The sequence below is a fragment of the Macrosteles quadrilineatus genome, unplaced genomic scaffold (genome assembly GCF_028750875.1).
Source record: "Macrosteles quadrilineatus isolate MER2022 unplaced genomic scaffold, UCM_ALF_1.0 Scaffold_9__3_contigs__length_116548681, whole genome shotgun sequence".
NCBI lineage: Eukaryota > Metazoa > Arthropoda > Insecta > Hemiptera > Cicadellidae > Macrosteles > Macrosteles quadrilineatus.
This window is the reverse complement of record NW_026542602.1, coordinates 104,037,157-104,057,543: the sequence shown is the minus strand read 5'-3', so window position 1 is coordinate 104,057,543 and position 20,387 is coordinate 104,037,157. Positions and strand designations below refer to the sequence as shown.

At 36.0% G+C, this 20,387-nt stretch overlaps 1 protein-coding gene across 1 annotated transcript in view; it reads right to left on the bottom strand.

Moving 5' to 3' along the window:
- LOC129003698 (death-associated protein kinase 1-like) overlaps window positions 1-15,631 on the bottom strand; it is a 51,579-nt gene extending 35,948 nt beyond the window's left edge. The window contains exons 1-6 of the mRNA XM_054431997.1: window positions 15,582-15,631; window positions 14,971-15,183; window positions 14,127-14,265; window positions 12,477-12,679; window positions 11,198-11,350; window positions 10,336-10,387 (exon numbers count right to left, since the gene is read on the bottom strand). Of these exons, the coding sequence (XP_054287972.1) occupies window positions 10,336-10,387; window positions 11,198-11,350; window positions 12,477-12,679; window positions 14,127-14,265; window positions 14,971-15,183; window positions 15,582-15,631 (810 nt within the window). The remainder of the gene's footprint in view (window positions 1-10,335; window positions 10,388-11,197; window positions 11,351-12,476; window positions 12,680-14,126; window positions 14,266-14,970; window positions 15,184-15,581) is intronic.
- Window positions 15,632-20,387: the final 4,756 nt, after the last annotated feature.

The following is a 20,387-nucleotide window of genomic DNA, read 5'->3' as shown; positions in this document are numbered from 1 at the left end:
TTTAAAATAGTTCAGTCAAACAGGGTCCACAGGGGTCAGGGGGGGGGGTCTACAGGGTGTTCTACAGTCAGAATTTCTATCACCCCCCCCCCCCCATTTTTGTTTACTATGATAGTTGTTGTGACCTAAAAGTTTCTATAGTTTATAGCAAGTTGTCCTTTCAGTTTAATAAGGATACATGTTGACACTAATCAGTAATTTACTTCAGCGCACACTGTCAGTGGCTAAATTCAACTATGTCATTTTTTTATCCTATAACTGGCTTCAACTTTAACATCAGTATGAAATGTTTAGTTCTATCCATTGTCAAACAGTCAACTATAGTAACTAACCCTCAATGACTTTCAATGAAAGTCAAGTTTACTTTAAAGTGTTAGTATTAAAGTGAACTTGCTTAGCATTTCCAATAAATATTATATAATTTTTATAATTGATTGATATTATGTTTTCAAAGAAGCCTGCAGGGTATTGGTTATGGAATAATGGAATGATGCAAGAGCATTTCAAAAAGATTTTTGAATCCTTATGACATATTAATTTTCATTAAACACAAACAAGACTAAAATATTAAACAATAGCGGGCAACTACTAACATTTGATGTTAATAAAAACAGAATCACCATCATAATCCCTTACTTAACTACAGCTCAGTTACAGATTTGAGATTTCACAGCACGAAGCACGCATAACCAATGTAAAATGCAAGTCAGTAGCACAGTAATTTAGTAACATCTGAGTGAGTTTATGGTTTTATCTGGAACCTAACTGAATAGCATCCGCTTTCACCCTATCACCCTAGGTTACGGGAAGGAATGTGCAGTGAAGATTGTATGAAGGTTGGATGAAGATGTTATTTTTTATTTGTTCAGTATTTAGCGAATTTCCCATATAGGGAATAAGCTATTACTGTAGTACTCATGGTAAGACCTGGACCCGGCACCGATTTACTTTTTCGTTTTGAGGTTGCTTGGGGCCAAAAACACCATCCGTTCAAATTCAAATATATATAGGCTACATATATGTGTCCTTTAGCACGATACCTCAAGCAAAAATGATCAGATTTTGATGAAGTTTGTATAAATGTGTAAACCTACATTTATTTGAACGAGTTCGCGAACCAGCATGATCGGACTATGGGAAAGGGGTTTATGGAGGGTTTTATGGGGTAAAAATTGGTTTTTCATATTTTTGACCCAAAAACATAAAATTTAGCAATTTCTTTCCAAACTATTTTGTGGAGCTTAAAAAAAAAAACACAAATTATTTAGTATATTGAAGCGTTATTATGCGCCTAATGGTTACGGAGAAAATTCCGTACACTGGTAATCTGTGTTTTTACTAGATAACCCTAGGTAATTATCGTGTAACAATAATGTCTACAGAGTTGAAAATTCAAAAAAATAATAAATTTAAAATTCCCATGTTATTCTTATGGAGAATGTAAACTGTTGTAGTTTGCTTGTTTATGAACATATTTTGATCACATTTGGAAAATGCATTTATTTCTTACTAAACTATGAAAATAAAAAAAAAAATAAAAAAACACTTTTTTACCCTCCCTGTTGCAGCAAACCTAAGTACTCGTTAAACTAATCTAAATATATAAAAGGCAAAGCCCTCACTGACTGACTCACTCACTCACTCACTCACTTATCACTAATTCTCCCACTTCCCATTTACCTAGGAGGCTGAAATTCGGTACACTGATTCTTTAGGCATTAAATAGGAAAACTAAGTAGTTTTTATTCTGATCGGGCTTTCGGGCTCTGGAGTTTCCCATGTTAACCTTATGATTTTTCATATTTTAAAAGGAATTTCTTAACAGCTGTTTCAATTAAACAAGTTGGTTCTGTTTTATGATGTTCAATAGCATTAAAGTTACAAGGATTACCAACAGGATGCAGCACAATTATTTTTTAAAATTTATGACTACAGCCAATTTGCAACCAAAAGGTGAGTGAGCGTAGCGAACGAACTTCAACTTGGAAGCGAGGTAGCGTAGCGAACGAGCTAACCTGAAGGCAAGTGAGCGGAGCGAACGAGCTCCAACCTAAAGGTGAGTGAGCGTAGCGAACGAACTTCAACCAGGACGTGATTGATCCATGCGAACGAGCTCACTTATGAAGTAAAACGGGGCAAAGCCCGTGGGTACAGCTAGTCTTTATATAAAGCCAAAAGTACCCATGAACTTTTGAGAAAACTACATGTCACACCCCCATAAACCATATACTAAAAATGTTCTTCATGACGCTAAACCTTGTGCAAAATTATCCATTATTTCATAAATTGCCCTTTAAGGTCGTAATTCCTTTCTAAAGGGAACTTTCCATATACCTAATGTTAAAAATACCTCAGCTGTACTTATTTGTTTGTTATTCTTTCAATTTATTACCTTATTAAAATCAGGTGTGATTATTTGTTTGTTTTACTGTATTTTGTTAATTTCAGGTTTAACTTAACCAATCAATAGTTTTATTAATACTTATGAAGTCAAACGGGGTGAAGCCTGTGGGTAACAGCTAGTTCTATTTAAATGGGGAATAAATTTGATATTTTTAAGGAGACATTATAGTGTAAATACAATCAGGCAAATGTAAATTCGCTTAGTCTGCAGGTTTGCTGTGGCGGGGGTATTTATTTTACTTCCCTGACTCGATTAAGAGGCCAAGGTTTTGGGGTTGACTTGCAATGAGATTAACAAGCTATTACAATTCATGACATGAATGAAGGAACTATTTATTTATTTATTTAAATCAAAAGATATTTTAAGCTATCTTAGAAATGTTGGCTGTATTAATTACAGATTAGAGTTTAACTCAAAACCAGCAGAAAATAAAACCACAGTCTTAAGTCTTATTTCTTGTCAACCTTGGTCATGAAGAGGTGTTGATGTTATTAAGAGCACTGTAATTTTTTATGTAGCTTGCGATGTTGGCCAAATTTATTTATTAGGAATCACATTTTCAATTTTTCAAATGGAAAATCAAAATTGTCCCAGGTGTAGGACTTACTATGCCACCTATGGTAATAGTTTCTTCCCTATTGAGGGAATGCAATAATGAGACAACAAACTATAATAAATTGTTGTACTGTTGTCAATGAATTGACAGCGTAATTTTCTTTTTGAATACCAAGAAAAAAATTAATTTAAGGAATGAGTAAGCAAAAAGTTAACCTGATTGACATGACACTATTGGTAAAACATTAGCCTGTCGGAAAACAATTTAGCAATGTTTTGGTAAATGCACTAGAAGTGAAATTTTAAAAAGTAAAATAATCATTTTTCATTATCTGACTTGTAAAAAAATTAATCCAACCCCAAAGCCACCGCTTGAAGATAATAATGAATTATCAAAACCAAAAGAGGATAAACCTCACACATAACCACATGGAATTGGCAAGAGTTCAATCAGTCCCAACCACAATACTGTTCTAAAAAATCTAAATCACAATAATCTTATTAACTAACATATTTTGTACATTTAGTTAATGACAGAAAGTATAAATACCATTGTTTGGCTGAAATTAGTGGTTCAAAGGTAAAATTCTCATGAGTCATGAACCGGTCAAAGAGAAGACATGCACGAGACTGAGACTGAAGATGAGGCGTTTGACTACACACTGATAAGTTATCTAAGAGGCAAAGGTCACTCACTCAAGGAAGCATGCTAATTCTGGTGAAAGTTTGCTCCTTGTCATGATAAGTAGTCATTGACTGGTTAACTTGACCAAGCATGACAAGACATTAGAATATAATTTATTGGAGCTTAATTTAAAAATAATAAACAGTATCAGCAATCTGACACATACTTTCTCCCATAAGCTTGCCAACAACCTTTAATATGAGTAAGCGGTGGGAGTAGCTATGATATTTTATAGGGAAAAATCACATGCAATAACTTTTGAACCGTAATTGTTACAGCAATCCGGGGGGTTGCACTATTTTATTTAGAATTATAAGGACCATAACAAATTAATTTTAATCAAAGCCGGCTTTTTTCCTAAAGCCAAATTTTTTGTTATTTTATGGTTTTTTATAGGAAAATAACATAAGTTACAATCAATTTTGAACTGTAATTTATACAGAAATTAAATTTGCACCATTTTGTTCAAATTTAAAGGACCACAACATACAAATTTTAATCGAGAACAGTTTTTTTCCTAAAATCCAATTTGTCTCTATTTTATAGGGTTTTTATGGGAAAATAACATAAGTTACAATAATGTTTTAACCGTAATTTTTACGGAAATGGGATTTGTACTAGTTTGTTCAAAATTTAAAGGACCATATAACATAAAAATTTTAATCGAGACTGTTTTTTTTTCTAAAATACAATTTTTTGTTATTTTATGAGGTTTTATGGGAAAATAACATAAGTTACATTTACTTTTGAACTGTAATTTTTACGGATATGGAATTTGTACCATTTCGTTCAGAATTTAAAGGACTAAAGCTACAAAATTTTTATCAAAATCGTTCGGGCCGTTTTTGAGAAAATTGGATTTTTCCATTATTAATGGGGTTTTATGGGAAAATCACCATTAAAAATCAAAATTTTGAAAAAATTGCCCAAATTTCATACATACTAAATTTCATCAAAATCGGACTAAAGGTGTAGTCTGTAGCTCTGTACACATCTACACACACACACACACACACACACACACACACACAGACATCACTTTGAAAACAATTTTTTTGAGTTCAGGAGGACCCAAAACGGATATATCCCCTCAAAACTGTAATTCAAAAATTTTGACGAAAACAATAGGTACATTCTCCATATACTATGTATAGGGGGAGAAAGTAAAAATGCCACTGCTACAACTTGTGTGTATTCGTATTGGTTACAGAAATCTACATTATTAAAAGAAAAAAAAGAAAAAAATAAAGTAAATGAAATAATATAAGAAATCTTACTAATATTATAAATGTGAAAGTTTGTGTGTGTGTTTGTTTATTTGTTTGTTTGTTTGATGTTCAATCACGCTTTAACTACTGGTCGGATTGGGCTGAAATTTGGTAGGATGATAGCTCACATTCCCGATTAACATATAGACATATTCTTATCTCAAAAATCCTTTCGGGCTCTGCCCCAGTGGCTCTGGAGTTTCCCATGTTAACCTTATGAGTATCTATATATATAATTCTGTAAGACAAAATTTTTACCAGAAAATTGTGGACGTCTGGCAAATCGCAGAAAAGTGGGAGGGGTCTTAAATTAAAGGTCTTGACCCCAGGGACTCGGGAAAAATAGCAGAATTCCCATAAAGTTACCAGAAAACGGGATAAAACGTAAAATATCCACCATAAGAAATGCATGGGGACTGAAAAACGTCTGCATTCTATCAGCTGTCACTTATTTATTTGCAATGTTTACATTTATTCCGAAAGTCAATGTTGGTAAATAATGTTTCGAAATGAATTGTGTTTAATTTTTTTGTTTTCCGTTTTTATAATGACTAATGAGTGAAGTAACTAGACATGGTAGGGGAAGACTTGCAAGACGTGGAAGAGTGTCCAGGAATTCCACAGACTTAAGAAATGCCAAAGAAAACGTCATGTAGGGACTAACCGTGAAAGAAATCCAGAAGCTGTTTTACAACCTGTCTTTAGAAGAACGCTGGAAAATGAGTTGAGTGTTGTTTCTCACAATCTATGTCCTCTTAAAGCACTTGCATGCATTGTGGCGCATTTCACTTCGCAGAGGAGGCCACAAATGGACATTTCAACGCATGTTGCCACAATGGACACGCCACAACCACAAGTAAATGACGAACTAAAATAATTGTTTTTACATGATTCGAAATTCATAAAAAACATAAGGCAATACAACAGTACAATAGCTTTTGCGTCGCTTTGCGCTACACAAAAAGAGATTCCGGGAAATGGGCCTTACTGTCTTAAAATTCAGGGACAAATTGATAGATATATTTTTGACTTACTACCGCAAAATGGGGAGTTGCCTTCATAATAATTAATAATAATTTTAACCTTTACATTTGGTTCTCAAAATGGAAACTATAACAGAATTCGTAAGATTAAAAAACAAATCTTCAATTTCAAACTAAAAAAGATGTGCAATGTTTGGCTGTATGATTTCAGCTCTGATTCGTCGTTCTCCGGGCTCAGGCCAAACCGTGTGCACGTTTCCATTTGTTAATATGTTGTGTTATTGATTCAATCATTATTTTACTATTGTCTTTCATTGACACATCAGAAGCAACTAATATACGACTAAAACGGAAGAAAAACCAAGATATAAAACAAGAAACACTGTTAATTTTAAGTAGGCTAACATAAAATTGATAATTTTAAAAAGATATTTCGAATATTTGTCTTTTTATATATGTTTTTTTTTGTAGTCTAAATTAGGGGCTATGGCCCCTACAGGCCACTAGTTCATATTTAAAATAGATTAAAGGATTTTGTCAGCTGTTTCAATTACACAATTTGTTCTATGATATTCAATATTATTAAAAGTTATAAGGTTCACCGACAGGGTGCAGCACTATTATTTGATTTTTCATTCATGACAACATAGCTAAATTGAACCAAGAGCCACAACAAAAGGCTGTGATGCACAATGAGAACTGTTAAAGTAGGATTGTTTACAGTTAAGTTTATGATTTTAATTTATAAATAATGTTTTGATAATTTGCAGATATTAGATAATTTACTTTTAACGAATTTCCGTATAGGGAAGTAGATATTTTATTGTTTAGGTGTAACATTGAAATAAGCAGTTTGCTGGAATCGTAAATTGACATATGGGCCACGATTTTTGTGAATTTAATGTGAAGTTCCCATTCACCCCCTTTCTCCCCCTACCCATAACTTAAAACTTTAAAATTGCATTAAGGTACCCCTTCATATCAAATGTGAGGGCATGAAAAAAATAAAAGAATGGCGCAAACTAGAGATCTCTACATAAATCCTATCAAAAGTTAGGGCAGTTCAAAATTTAAATTTTTCGCCCCCTTTTTTACATACTAAAAATTTTCAAAATCTTTCTTCAAAAACAAAAAAATTCTCGGATGCCAGCTGCTTGTTCAATAAAAAAACTGTAAAAATCCGAGAAATTTTACAAATTTGAGAAGCAGATTTTTGAAGGTGAAGGAGTGCGATTTTTGGAAAACGCTAAAGAGTTTTTTAGTTAAATTTTCATTTGGTTTTTAATGGTATTTTAGTTAATAGTATCAACTATAATGTGTTAGTTTAAAGATTAAAGCAAAAGAAAACATAATAAAAGTGGATTACTTCTGTATTTGGTAAAATCATTTGAGGTTTATTGTTTTTGTAACATACCAGTTAAAAAAAAAATAACAAACAAAAGAGTTATTTAGTTTAACTCTTTGAATATACCAAAAAATGTTTATTTTGATAAGAAATAATCTCTACAAATTATAAATAGTAACAACATAATTACTTACATGAAATTTACAACATTATGTACTGTTTATTTATCTATGAAAGTAAGAACACTAAAGAAACGAGTAGGCAACCACAAGGCAGGAAGGATATTGGATGAAGGCCAAAGGAATCAATAAATTGACTGTGTTGTTCTGCTATCTCACACATTCTACCAGACCACCTTAATGTGATATCAGATCAGCATTGGCTGAACTATTAGGGTAAAACCGGCTGCTAAATAATTTGTTGAAAGTCTGATATGTGTTGTAACTCACAACAAATCTCCACTTAAAAAAATAGCTACGGTAGGGTACACTGTATTGACATATAAAAAAAATTTTGAACATTAGAAAAAAGAAGGCCAAGCTTCTCCGTTGATGGTCAATTTTGGCATATTGAATGAATAAAGTGTCAATCATATGTATCACCTTTTTCCATTTTTATGCATTTTCCACATTGAATGTTGATATGCGGTAAATGTATATTTTTCACCGTTGTAGGACATTTTTCATTTAAAATTTGATACTAATGAACTATCAGCTTTTTAACTTAAATATTTTGAAATTACTTGCGCTTTTATAACCATACAGCACAGAAAAACTTATCATATTTATAACAACATTATAACATTTCAAAACAGTGACTTTACTGAACATAGTTAATATGACTTCAAAATTCTTTAAAAACCAAAACTTTCAGTTATTGCATCCTAGATTTGATTCTCACCAACTTATTTTTGTTGACTCAATATTTGATAGTTAATTGTACATTATTTACTTTTAAACTTTGTTATTACATACATCTAAACTAAATCCTCTATATATAACAGGTCTTGAACAATCATAAAAGAAATGATGAATTATGTAAGTAATGTGACATGACTTTTTTTGGCCATAAAAATATCCACCATTTCCGTCATTATTGTATCACTTCAATTGATTATAAATCTATCTTATGTTTATCAATGCCATACGCTAATCATGCACTGACTCACTACATTTCTAGATCATACAAAATCCAAGCCTTTGACAATGCAATTTTGAATACAATTTTGTATAGATTCTTTTTAACAAAATTTTCTAAATTTTACAGTATGTATATTTACAACTACAACCCTTATAGATTTGATACTAAAGGGGTCATTTTAATTTGTTGTATTCAACAGAGAAGAGAAGTGTTTAAAATATCCATTCATATAAACTATACTAATAAAAAATATTATTTAAAAATTTTCTCTGTAGGCCTATTTTTTATTAGGTAGTTTAAATTATTTACAAAAGTTTTTAGAACTTGTTTCAGATTATGCATGAAAGTGTGTGTACATTTTTATGGGTCATATAAAAAATACACCATATGAATACCATGTATGTAAATTTCACTATACAGGGAGCGGCAAAATGATCTGACGGTTTTCTTTGCCACCCTGTCAAGCGAGTGAGTGGCGGAGGCTGGTGGGAATTGGGGCGTTACAAAGCCTACGTGCGGACATATTTAGTAGCCATGGAGCTGTGGACAGTTGAGTACCATGCATTTGTATGGGAAGTGTTTTTTTAAAGTAGCAATTCGTGTAGCTGTTCAGCGGCAGTACCGTAGACGTTTCAATGTTTCAATGTGGGTCCAAGGGGAAAAGTCCCAACTCAAAACACCATTCTGCTGTGGGTAGGTTACTTCAGAGCTACTAGTATAGCGTTGAAAAAAAGTCAACAGGCTGCCCAAGGTCAGCTCGGACACCAGAGAGTGCCAAGAGAGTGAGATAAGCTGTGGAAGTTAGTCCTCAGCAGCCTAAACTAAATATAAATAAGCTGCAGCTCTGCACTTGTCTGGCCGCTCAGTTGAAGAGTATTACAATACGATCTGCATTTTCATTCATACAAAATGGCAATCATGCAACTGCAACAGTTGAAGCCCAGTGGTTATACAAAGCGCAGCTCTTTTTCAGAACAAGTAGTGACTGATTTTCTTACACGTGACAAAGTTGCCATTCTGAGTGACGAATCACACTTTCAATCACACCACATAGTCTTTCTCACTCTCTTTAGTTTTACACGACCTAGTCAGATTTAAGTTTAAATGCTGAACTAGTAGCTCTAAAGTTACCCACCTACAGCAAAATGGTGTTTCGAGTTGGGACTTTAATTCTTTGACCCACATTGAAACGTGTACTGAACAGCTACACAGGAATTGCCACTTTTAAAATCACTTCTACTACAAAGTCATGGTGCTCAGCTGTCCCACGGCTCCATGGCTACTAAAAATGTCCACACGTTGGCTTTGTAACGCCTCTATTCCCACCACCCTCCGCCACTCACTCGCTTGACAGGGCGGCAAAGAAAACCGTCAGATCATTTTGCCGCTCCCTGTATATATTTTTAGAAAATCTCATCAATTTTTTGAAATTAAGTAGTATGCCTATTTACAATAACAATTGAATGTTTTTGTGTTTATTTATAAAATACTCATCAGCTTACTGGGTATTGTCGAGTCAGCATACAAAGAAAACAAGAATTGCATTTTATGCTTGGCCACAAAAAAATATTAGAGAGCGATTCAGCAGGATAGCCAAAATATTTAAATTTGCAATATAAGCATAGACAAAAAGAAATAAGTGTAGAAAAAATGAATTAAACATAGACTGTCAGCCGTGCAGTGGTTACCATAGATTCTGGCACACACTGCTGGGAGCGCCGTGTAGTTACGTGGCGCATAGGCCGTAACTACATGGCGCTCCCAGTGGTGTGCGCCAGAACCTATGGTAACCGCAGCACAGCTGACGGTCTATATTAATTCTTTTTGTCTATGATATAAGTCAATCTGTTGATTATGAACTTGAGCAGTGGATTGGTAATTTTGTGACCGATCGATGCCCCTACATAAATGGTCTTGTATTTTGAGTGGGGGAAGATGTTAAATAGTTTACATACCTGGGGTTGAATCCAGTGATGCTTCAAACATTGTACAACTGTGTTCCTTTCTCTGCAACAATTAAAGGAATCTATTCGGATCAAATATGGCACAATATTTGGTATCCTAATATTATTTATGTTGATAGACAAGAAAACATGTTATTGTTTTTTGGCTATAACATCAGTTAAATTAGGTCCCCACATGGCATTAAGAGAAAAAGATTGAGCTATCAAAATATTCTTGCAATTGTTCCCTGTACAGAATATCCCCTCCCAAGCTACAAGAAAATAGGTGAACTTTTGAATTTGTAAACCACAGAAAATTGACCTCAAAAAGCATGAAAAAATAACGCTTTATTTAAAATATAATATTAGTAAGATAACTTAATCATAATAAACTATTGGACATAAAAATATGTCCAGGGCTTGACAATGGATAAAAAAAAATTGTTGTGTATAAAGTTTCAAAGCCCTAATATTACTTAGCAAATTGAAATTTATATCTGTCTTTGTATCTAATTTTAGTGCTATATTACTAATATTCAACATATTTTATACTCAATGTAAGAGATGATTTCTATTCAGCAATTCTGTGGTTTTTTAAGTGTAGCCTACTTAGGGCCTAATTAATCATTTATTTATTCCCTGAGGGAGCCACCATATACCGTGAGTTATAATCGTGAAAATACGTAAAACCTTTGAGGGAATTTCTGTGCTTACCTTTTAGGACTGAAATCTTTAAAATTATGAGAGAAACACATTATAAAAACTTCATCCTTTATAACAAAAACTCTTGAAATTGGTCAAAAAGGTAATACAGATTCAAGAAAGAAAAATACACTACATATTAAATACAGTAGTTTAAGTATTAAATAACTACCTCGGTGATTTTTTGAGTAATTTTGCAATAAAGTCCTTGGCGAGAGAGCTGATTTCGGAAAAAGCTTTATGTTCAAATGTATAACTTCCAGTGGAAACGTTTGTATATGTTTGTTGCTTGTCTTCCCCAAGGAATGGAGACAAGCCACTCAATCTGTAAAATAATAAATAACAATTAATACTCAAGAATCATCTCTTTTACTACACAAAGATTCACTGACCTTCCGAAAAACACAAAGTCAAAACAGTGGTGGTGCGGGGGGGGGGGGCCCGTGAGCCATGACCGGGATTTTTCGGTAAATTTTACCGGGACACGGGCCCGTGATTGTGCGACAGGCTCAGCCACCACATGGGTCCATTATCGTATTTATATGAGAATTACTATACGTTTTTATGACAAAATTTTGTTCAAACCAGCAAGAGCACTAGGACAAGTGGCTTACAACAGCTAAACTGACACTATTACTTGACTCATCAATATACATTCTCTACCAACCTAAGTAAAAGAATTGTCAACAGTCATGTAGGTTGCATCAACTGTCCTCGTGGACTGTGTGAAGGCACTATAATGGGGCCGTATTTATAACCAATGTAGCCTCCGGCCTAGGAGGATAAAACATTAATGTTAAAGAAATAATAGTGCTGCACCCTGTTGGTAATCCTTGTAACTTTAATGCTATTGAACATCATAGAACAGAACCAACTTCTTTAATTGAAACAGCTGTTAAGATTCATTAATTCCATTTCTCATAAGGTTAACATGGGAAACTCCAGAGCCACTGAGGCAGAGCCCAGAGGTTGGAGGGTAAAATCCTTTCTTAGTGAGTGTCTACTACCCAAAAGGAAGATGCCTGCCAAGTTTCAGGTTCCTAGGTCTTATGGTTTCTGAGATTTCGTGATGAGTTTGTGTGTCAGTGGTATTTGAGCTTTATATATATAGATAAGGTAATAATAATTGTCTGAGCCCCCAAATACAAATTCTACACTCGCTGTTCTGAAAAAACAGTTTTAAATTAATACCTTGATTCTTGATTCCTATGCAAAGGGCAGGCTTACAGCTAGTTTTGTATTAAATTATAAATATGCCTACTGTACTTAAAATCTGGAAACAAAGATATATACTCCCGCTAAAAAACTATATTTAATCATAAATTACAAAATTCTAGTTAAAAAATGAATTTTTTATGTTTAACTTTTTAAAATGATTGATTTAAATAGGTAAAGCATACTGATACTACTAATTTATAGGTATTTATAGTTGCGTAGGCAGCAATACTTACAAAATATAGGTGATTACTCCAATTGCCCACATATCAGTAGCAAGGGAGAGGGTTTCAAAATTAACAACTTCTGGAGCTACAAACTCAGGCGTTCCAAAGACTGTTTTGATTTCAGAAACGGAGTCCAACTTTTGGGAGAGTCCGAAATCAATCACTTTTATTGTTGGAAGGGATGTCTTTTCCATGAGCAAGATGTTTTCAGGCTGAAACAAATTATTGTTAACATTTTTTCAATACTAAACCCCATGAACAAAATGTGACAAAGTTTGAATTACAATGTAGCCACAAAGTGTCTGAGTAGCCGATTGGTTAGGCTATAGTGCTCGCCTTCAAATATGAAGGTTGCTGATTGAATTCCAAGCGAGATCGCTACTAGACCCAGATAGGCCTACCATTGTCATTGGGTTATTAATGATGGTATTTAACAATACCCCCGCCGCAGCAAACCCGCAGTCTAAGCAAATTTCCAATTGCCTGTTTTTTTTTTTACTCAAATATCTCCTTTAGAATGTCATATTCATTCCCTATTTAAATAACATTTAGTTAGTTTAAAGAGTATCTAGTTTTGCTGCTACAAGGAGGAGAGAACAGAATTTATTTATAAAAATAAACACATCTGCATTTAAAAAATAAGGTGTGCCAATGACACAGAACAAAATACACACTCAAATTTTGAAGGATTATAACAGCTATTAAGACTGATTAATTAATAAAGTGTGTTTTTTAGTAAAATAGAAATAAATAGCTTAGTATTATTAAGTAAATGAATTAAAGTTTGATCAAAATACATCCATAAACAAACAAAGTAGGCTACAACAGTTTATTATTGTTCTCCATAAACATAGGTAGGACATAGGTAGGAATTTAAATTTACAATATTTTGGATTTTCTCCGTAACCAATAACTGTACAAAAACACTTTGATGTACTAAATTATTTGTTTTTTTAAGCCCTTAAAAATGGTTTGGATAATAAATTGGGAAATTTTATGTTTTGAGAGTGAAAAATTAAAAACCTATTTTTACCCCATAAAACCCCCCACAAAACCCAGTTCCCATGATCCGATCATGATGGATTGCGAACTCGTTAGAATAAATCTAGTTTGACTTGTTTGTACCAAATTTAATCAAAATCGGATGATTTTTGTTCGAGTTATTGTGCTAACGGACACACAAATTTTAACCGATGGTGTTTTTGGCCTCTGGGGACCTCAAAATGAAAAAGTCAATAGATCCTGGGTCCAGGTCTTACCATGAGACATATGATAATAGCCCTTATGGAAAATTCGCTAAAACCACCAAAATAAAAAAAATTAAAAAAAATATCAATTCAAAATCACAAATTGGATTTTGATACTACTGCTTTAACTGACCTGGTAGTTTTTTTGCATACCTACTGCACATAGGCCAAGAAAATATGCTTTTACAATCACCACAAACTAGTATAACAAATATACCAGATTTTACAAGGGAAAAGAGATTTCCCAATCTAATCGGTTACTGTATACACAGATATTTTTTTTGTGTGTATACAGATATTTTTTTAAAGCCATTTTAGCCTATAGTAAATCTTGGTAATCTGGAGGCTACCTATCTTAAAAAGGAAATAAATAACTCTTTGTTTTTTGGCAAAACAATCAATGTAGACCTACCTTAAGGTCGAGGTGAGCAATATGTAGGGAGTGCATGTGTTGCACTGCCTCCAGTATCTGGCGTGTTATATGAATTGTTTGTGACTCGGACAGATGTTGGTGTTCTGTTACAAAGTCAAACAGCTCTCCTCCACTGACTCTGAAACAGCCATAACCTCTTTAATGCAGTTGACACTTGAATGATGGTCGACAGACTTGGTAACACGATGCTGCACTAAACAAGTCATTGGCTAAAGTCTGTCCAGCACTGAATTTGGTTTGCCTTTCATCAGGAATTATTGTGTCTTTCTCATAGTGGTGTCCAGTGGGATCCCTGTGCTTTTGTTGAGTAGTGTCTAGAACAATTGTTTGTCAGTTGAGCTTGAGTGCAAAGTGTCTGAATTCAACTTATAATCTAAGTAGGCATAGGTAGTAAAATTTAGAATTAATCAGGCCTTTAAGTTATACATATTCATCAGGGCCTACTTTATAAACAGTAGACTTACCACGTAGATGTTAACAAACTGAATTTAATTGGGTTTTCATTCAAAAATACAATTTTTTGTATAGCCTAAGTTCGTTGTAGTCGTATTGGCAGAAACTGTTTTGAAAATCAAGTATAAAGATTGTGATTTTCATATTTTTCCATTTTTGAAATTGTTTTCCATATTTTTAACTTATTCAAGTTGTTGACACAAATCACTTGGACAAATTTAAGATTTTGTTCAAAGTTTGTTAAGTAATACCATACACTTTGTACACTGAGTTTAACTGTTTTACACAGTTAAATCAATCAAAGGTACACACCTTGAATGCTTGCTCAATAAGCAATATCTCAAGCTTTCTATAAAAATAGAGTACTTACAGCTCTAGAAGTAGAATAACGGTTTGGCCAGTATCAATGACTTCATGCAGTCTTATAACATTTGAGTGATTTAATTGCATCAATGTGTCAATTTCTCGCTGAATATCTTCCATTGGAACACCCCGACAAACTCGCTTCTTGCGGATAAATTTCCCTGCAAATTGATTGCCTGACGATTTGTGTACACATCTTTTGACAACAGCAAAATGTCCCCTAAAACAGAAATGGGATGATTGCTTGATAGACTCCACAAGTTAAATAGATTGTTAACTTATGATACTGTAGTTTTTTTCCTGGTCTGAAAGTTTAGGCTTAACACTTATGTAATAAAAAAAAAAAATTAATGAGTTTAATATTGTATTAGTTTAGTACTGTAAGTTATTAAGTTACATTGACTAGGCATACATGTTAGGCCTACCGTAACATGTTCCTACTTAATAGAAGACTTTGATTTCTTGAGCACAGACTACTTAAGTTAATAGTCTGATAAAATGTTTCCCTGATAAACCAATTAATTAGACTCCAATAGGATAAACAATAATAACAATCTGAACAAGAATAAGCTATGGTTAGTGTAGTGGCCTGTTTCTTGAAAATCATGAATTACTTACTTTCCCAACTCCTCGAAAACATCATAAGATTCCTCGAAAATAGAAGTCATGTCGGCTACAGGTTTATTTTGAACGTTAAATTAATAGGACACTTTTAAAATTAAAATTAAATCATGTAAAACGCACAACTGAAAGGGACACGAAAACAAAATTTGACACTTGGAATTGACAGTTAACCAATCTTGTTCCGTTATTATGTATGATATGTCTAGTCTATGAACAGAAACAGACAGACAGCTGTAGTCAGTGCACAAAAAACTGTACCGGCCAAAGTCAGGCAGGATAAAGTAAGAATTTTGTGATACAGCAAAGAGCGTGAATTCTCTCATAGCTCGTAAGCTCATAGATTATAATTTTGTTCTGAAATGTTTATTAATTGTTTTGTCCTTAAGTTATTTATGATTGATGTTTAATAGTCCATAAGCCAATACCACACCGTACCTGACTCGCCATATAATTTCTTATTTTATGTAGCTATGTATTCTAAAATTGACAAGACATTGTATTTTGTAATTACTTAACGGTCATAAAAATGCCATATGCCTTATGTCATAGCTGAAATTAATTCCCTCCATATAAAATAAGCCATAATCTAATAATTAATAATATAACATAATCTCACCGATTTATAAGATAAAAGTGTGTTCATGATCACAAGTTGGTACAGTATTTAATTTATGACTCCACTCTTATTTCTCACGCGTTTACATTTTATAGTCAATGTTATGGGACGATCTGAGCACGGCCACCTTAAGGTGGCTGCCATCTGAGACACGGCAACTGGCTCTGTTGGCCATCCGAAAGTTGACGTCAGGCTGGCTGGGTCCGAAATAACGTTTGGTGCAATTTCCAATCAGACTGGCGGACAGCTATAGTATCGATAAGGGCAATGGACGTCTCGTCTAAGATAACCGTGTCGACGGAGGATCGGTCATCTCTGGGGATGCGTTCGTGGCCGACGGTGTTTGTGAATTCCTTTACGAAGCCGGGCGAGCTGCTCTACTGTTTGGAGGTCAGACAGTGTTCCACCCTAAAGGGCTCAGGTGACCCCCGTGGACTGAACGCGATTGGCGTTTTTCGAACCGAAGTTGTGTTGGTGAGTGAGCAACGCGCTGTATATCTGGCAATGGTAGCAACGCAGGACCTCGGGCCTCAGACACTCTTGGGATATCAAATCAAATCAAATCTTTATTCATCATTAAATAACGAGTTACAATAGATTTCGTCAAAAATGTATAATGTATAAACCTTAAAGACACCTCAAAAATATGACTACCGGTACATTTATATTGCCTACAAAAATATGAAGATATGTGACCAGTTTCGTCGCAGTTCCAACACACGAACCGCTGATGGCCCATCGATCGTTCGGCCGTCACCAGGTGAACCAGCGTCCACATTCCCCCGCGAACGTATCTTGGCGAAGGGTCACACGACGCTGGTGGAGAAAGCCTCGTCCGCTTGTGTTTGTCGTCCAAGGGTTCACCAATCAGGACGAGACCTGGTCTTCCCCACCTGTGATCAATTGCGGCGCTGTCATAAAACCAGCTGATGATTTCACGAGCTGATGATTTCACCCAGCTGGTCACGAGCGTAGGCAGTTCCCGGCATCAGGGACATCGAAGGTCATGGTGGTCTGTTGGCGTGCGGAATGTTTGACAACTAAGAACATACTCCTCGTATCACTCTTTCTAGAGGGCTTTTCAGAGCTCTTTCAGTGACCTTAGAAAACAAAAATTGGTGCGACGTAAGGGGCAAGCTTGTACTATGGGCGCATGTTATGGTAGATGAGTTCGAGTTCCCATTTGTAATATATGCATATTAATTTATAACATTTTATATTTGTAGTGGCAACATCAGTAATATAAAGGATAATTCAGTTAAATAAATTAATACCCTTGGTCGAGCATTAAACCAACCACCGATAGCGTCCTATCCCCCACCACCCCACCTGTCCGGTTCTCCGGTATGATCCTTCTGTTCGCTCTCAGCTGCAGCTCTCGGTTGCCCGCCACCTACACCGACTTTACCATGTAACATAAATATGGAACGTGTCTTACGACAGTCTGCTTAGACTCGAAATGCCAGACGAGACCCGCCTCGTTGGCTACGCCGACGACGTCGCTGCTCTCTGGTTGCAGGCAGAACCGTTGAAGAAGCAGAGCTTAAACTTGGTATAGTGATGCTCCGTGTCAACGAGTTGATGTGGGACCACGGCTTATCGTTGGCGGTTGAAAAAACAGAGATCGTGATCCTAACCAAGAAAAGAATTCCCACCGTCCTTCCCTTGCAAGTAGGCCATGCCCAATTGGAGACCAAGCCGTATGCCAAATACCTTGGTGTTATGATTGACGGCAAAATGTCTTTCGGCGAGCAGATAAAGCGAACTGTTGACAAAGCCGCCAAGGGAGTTGTTGCTCTTAGTAGGCTTATGCCAAACGTCGGCGGCCCCCACTCCTGCAAACGCCGACTAACTGATGTCTGCCGTCCAATCAGTACTCTTGTACGGCGCTGAGGTCTGGGCCCACGTGCTGGAGAGGCGTGTCTTCCGTGACAGGCTCTCCCGTGTTCAGCGTCGAGGTGCCTTGCGAGTTGTTTCCTCCTACCACACGGTTTCCGAGCCTGCAGTCATGGTGATTGCCAGTGTCATCCCCGTCTTTCATCTCGCGAGGGAGCGACAGGCGATCTAACGCAGGAGACCTGAAGTAGATAGAGAGACTGCCGCCAGAGAGGAACGCAACCGCAGTTTCGACCGCTGGCAGCGTGAATGGGAAGCCGAGTCTCGGGGACGATGGACCACTAGGCTCATTCCTAGCATCCAACCATGGGTGGAACGGGAACATGGTGAGGTTGGGTAAACTACTTGACTCAATTTTTTCGGGTCACGGGTACTTTCGGGCCTTTTTTGCACAGAATGGGGAAGGCTGCCAGCCCAGACTGTTTGTACTGACCTGGTATTGCAGACACGGCTGAGCATACCTTCTTCTTCTGCGACATGTGGCATGTCCGCCGAGCCTCCTTGATCTCCGAGATCGGCGTCGATATTAATCCCGACAACATCGTTGGAGCTATGCTCCAGGGGGAAGGAAACTGGAACCGTGTAAAGCAGTTCCTCGAGGCCATACTTCGGGATAAGAAGGTCGACCTCGATCGGCCTTAGTTTTCTGAGGAAACCAGAAGGAAAGCCCTAGGGGCATAGTTTAAAAGGCCTAGCCCGAAGTAATGTGCTAAACAGTTCCAGGCTAGTGTCCTAGGAGACGAGGGGGTTTTTTAGCCGGTAGTCCGGGGACAATAAGCCCGCGGGAGTCCGGCACTACTGAGTGGCCATTGAGCACATCAGTGTACGTAAATGCATTTTTACCTCCTCCCCATAAAAAAACCCATGTAACATATACCCTTCACTCTAATGTCAACCGGCGGTAATATAATTACAGTATAACGCGACTTCTTATTTTCACCCCGGTATTACCACAGCTCTTTAAGTAGTGTTTGAGAAGAATCAAGAATCAATAGTTCAGTGAGTGCGAACATTTCATTTTGGCGACGAGGATGGGATATCTGGCTTTCACCCTGAAGGCCCGGGTTCGATTCTCGGCATGGGAACCCCCCCACAAAAAACGTATGGGAAGGCATACATGTTGATTTTTTGGGCCCTATCAATAGTAAATTGTACATTATCATAGTAGAAGCTCCCAGTAATGGTTGGAAGTAGAAAAAGTTAACTCTACTACAGCAGCCAAACAAACTATTGCTAAGCTCGCAGGCCCCTATTTGAGAGATTTGGTCTTCCCCACCAAATAGTTTCTGATAACGGACCACCACCACTGTTGACTTCTTTTGAATTTAAAGATTTTTTGAAATCCAATGGAATCATTCACACACATTCCACACCACCATTTCACCCAGCTACAATTAGTACAAACTCAGTCAAAAATGTTAAGAAAAAAATTAAGCTAGGTAGCTATTATGAGGTACACAATTTAGATTTATCTCTTTGTAATTTTTTGTTAGCCTATAGGAATTCTGTTCATTTAACTAACGAAACTCCTGCAAAATAGACCTTAATGGTGTAGATTAGATTTGATCAGGACAAACCTACCACAGTTTGTACATAACCAGGGCCTAGGGGCAAGCGCCCGGGGCCCCCCCCCCACCTCTTGCCCAGTAGTTCTTCTGAATAAGTTCAAAAAATAATTAAGCTTTACCGAATGGCTTCTCTCATTTTGGGTAGTTAAAATTACGATCGTGGGAAACTATTCCAAATACCAGAAATTGCCGCGATCGAAAGAAATCATGACAGCCGTTGCCACGATTGTGGGAAATCATCAAGAATTTTGCAACGATTAAAATATGATCCCAGATAATGACCGCGATCACAAAAAACTGTCACGAGTATTGAGATAATTGTGGATGGTGCCGTGATCCTTTAAGACACCTACGTTACTGCAATTCGGTTGTTGTCGCGATCACGTCATAAACGAATCATCATAACTGACAGAGTAACAGACTAAGCAGATTGATAATTATGGCGGAAGTAAAACAAGAGATTTGTGTGAGGGCCAACCCGTATTCCGTAATTGTAAGAGACTATAGGGGTAGGAACAAATGGATTTCAGGTGTAATTGTAAAACCTCCAAGTACCTACTGTGTCTTACTTAGTAAAGTTGGAAAATGATGTTATTTATTTAGAAACGTCATATCGATCAGATAATTGAGTTAAATAGTGGAATTATTACAGTTATTGAACTTTACTAAGTTTTAAAGGCATATCTTTGGTACATAATGGATTTTTGAAATTCTTCGTTA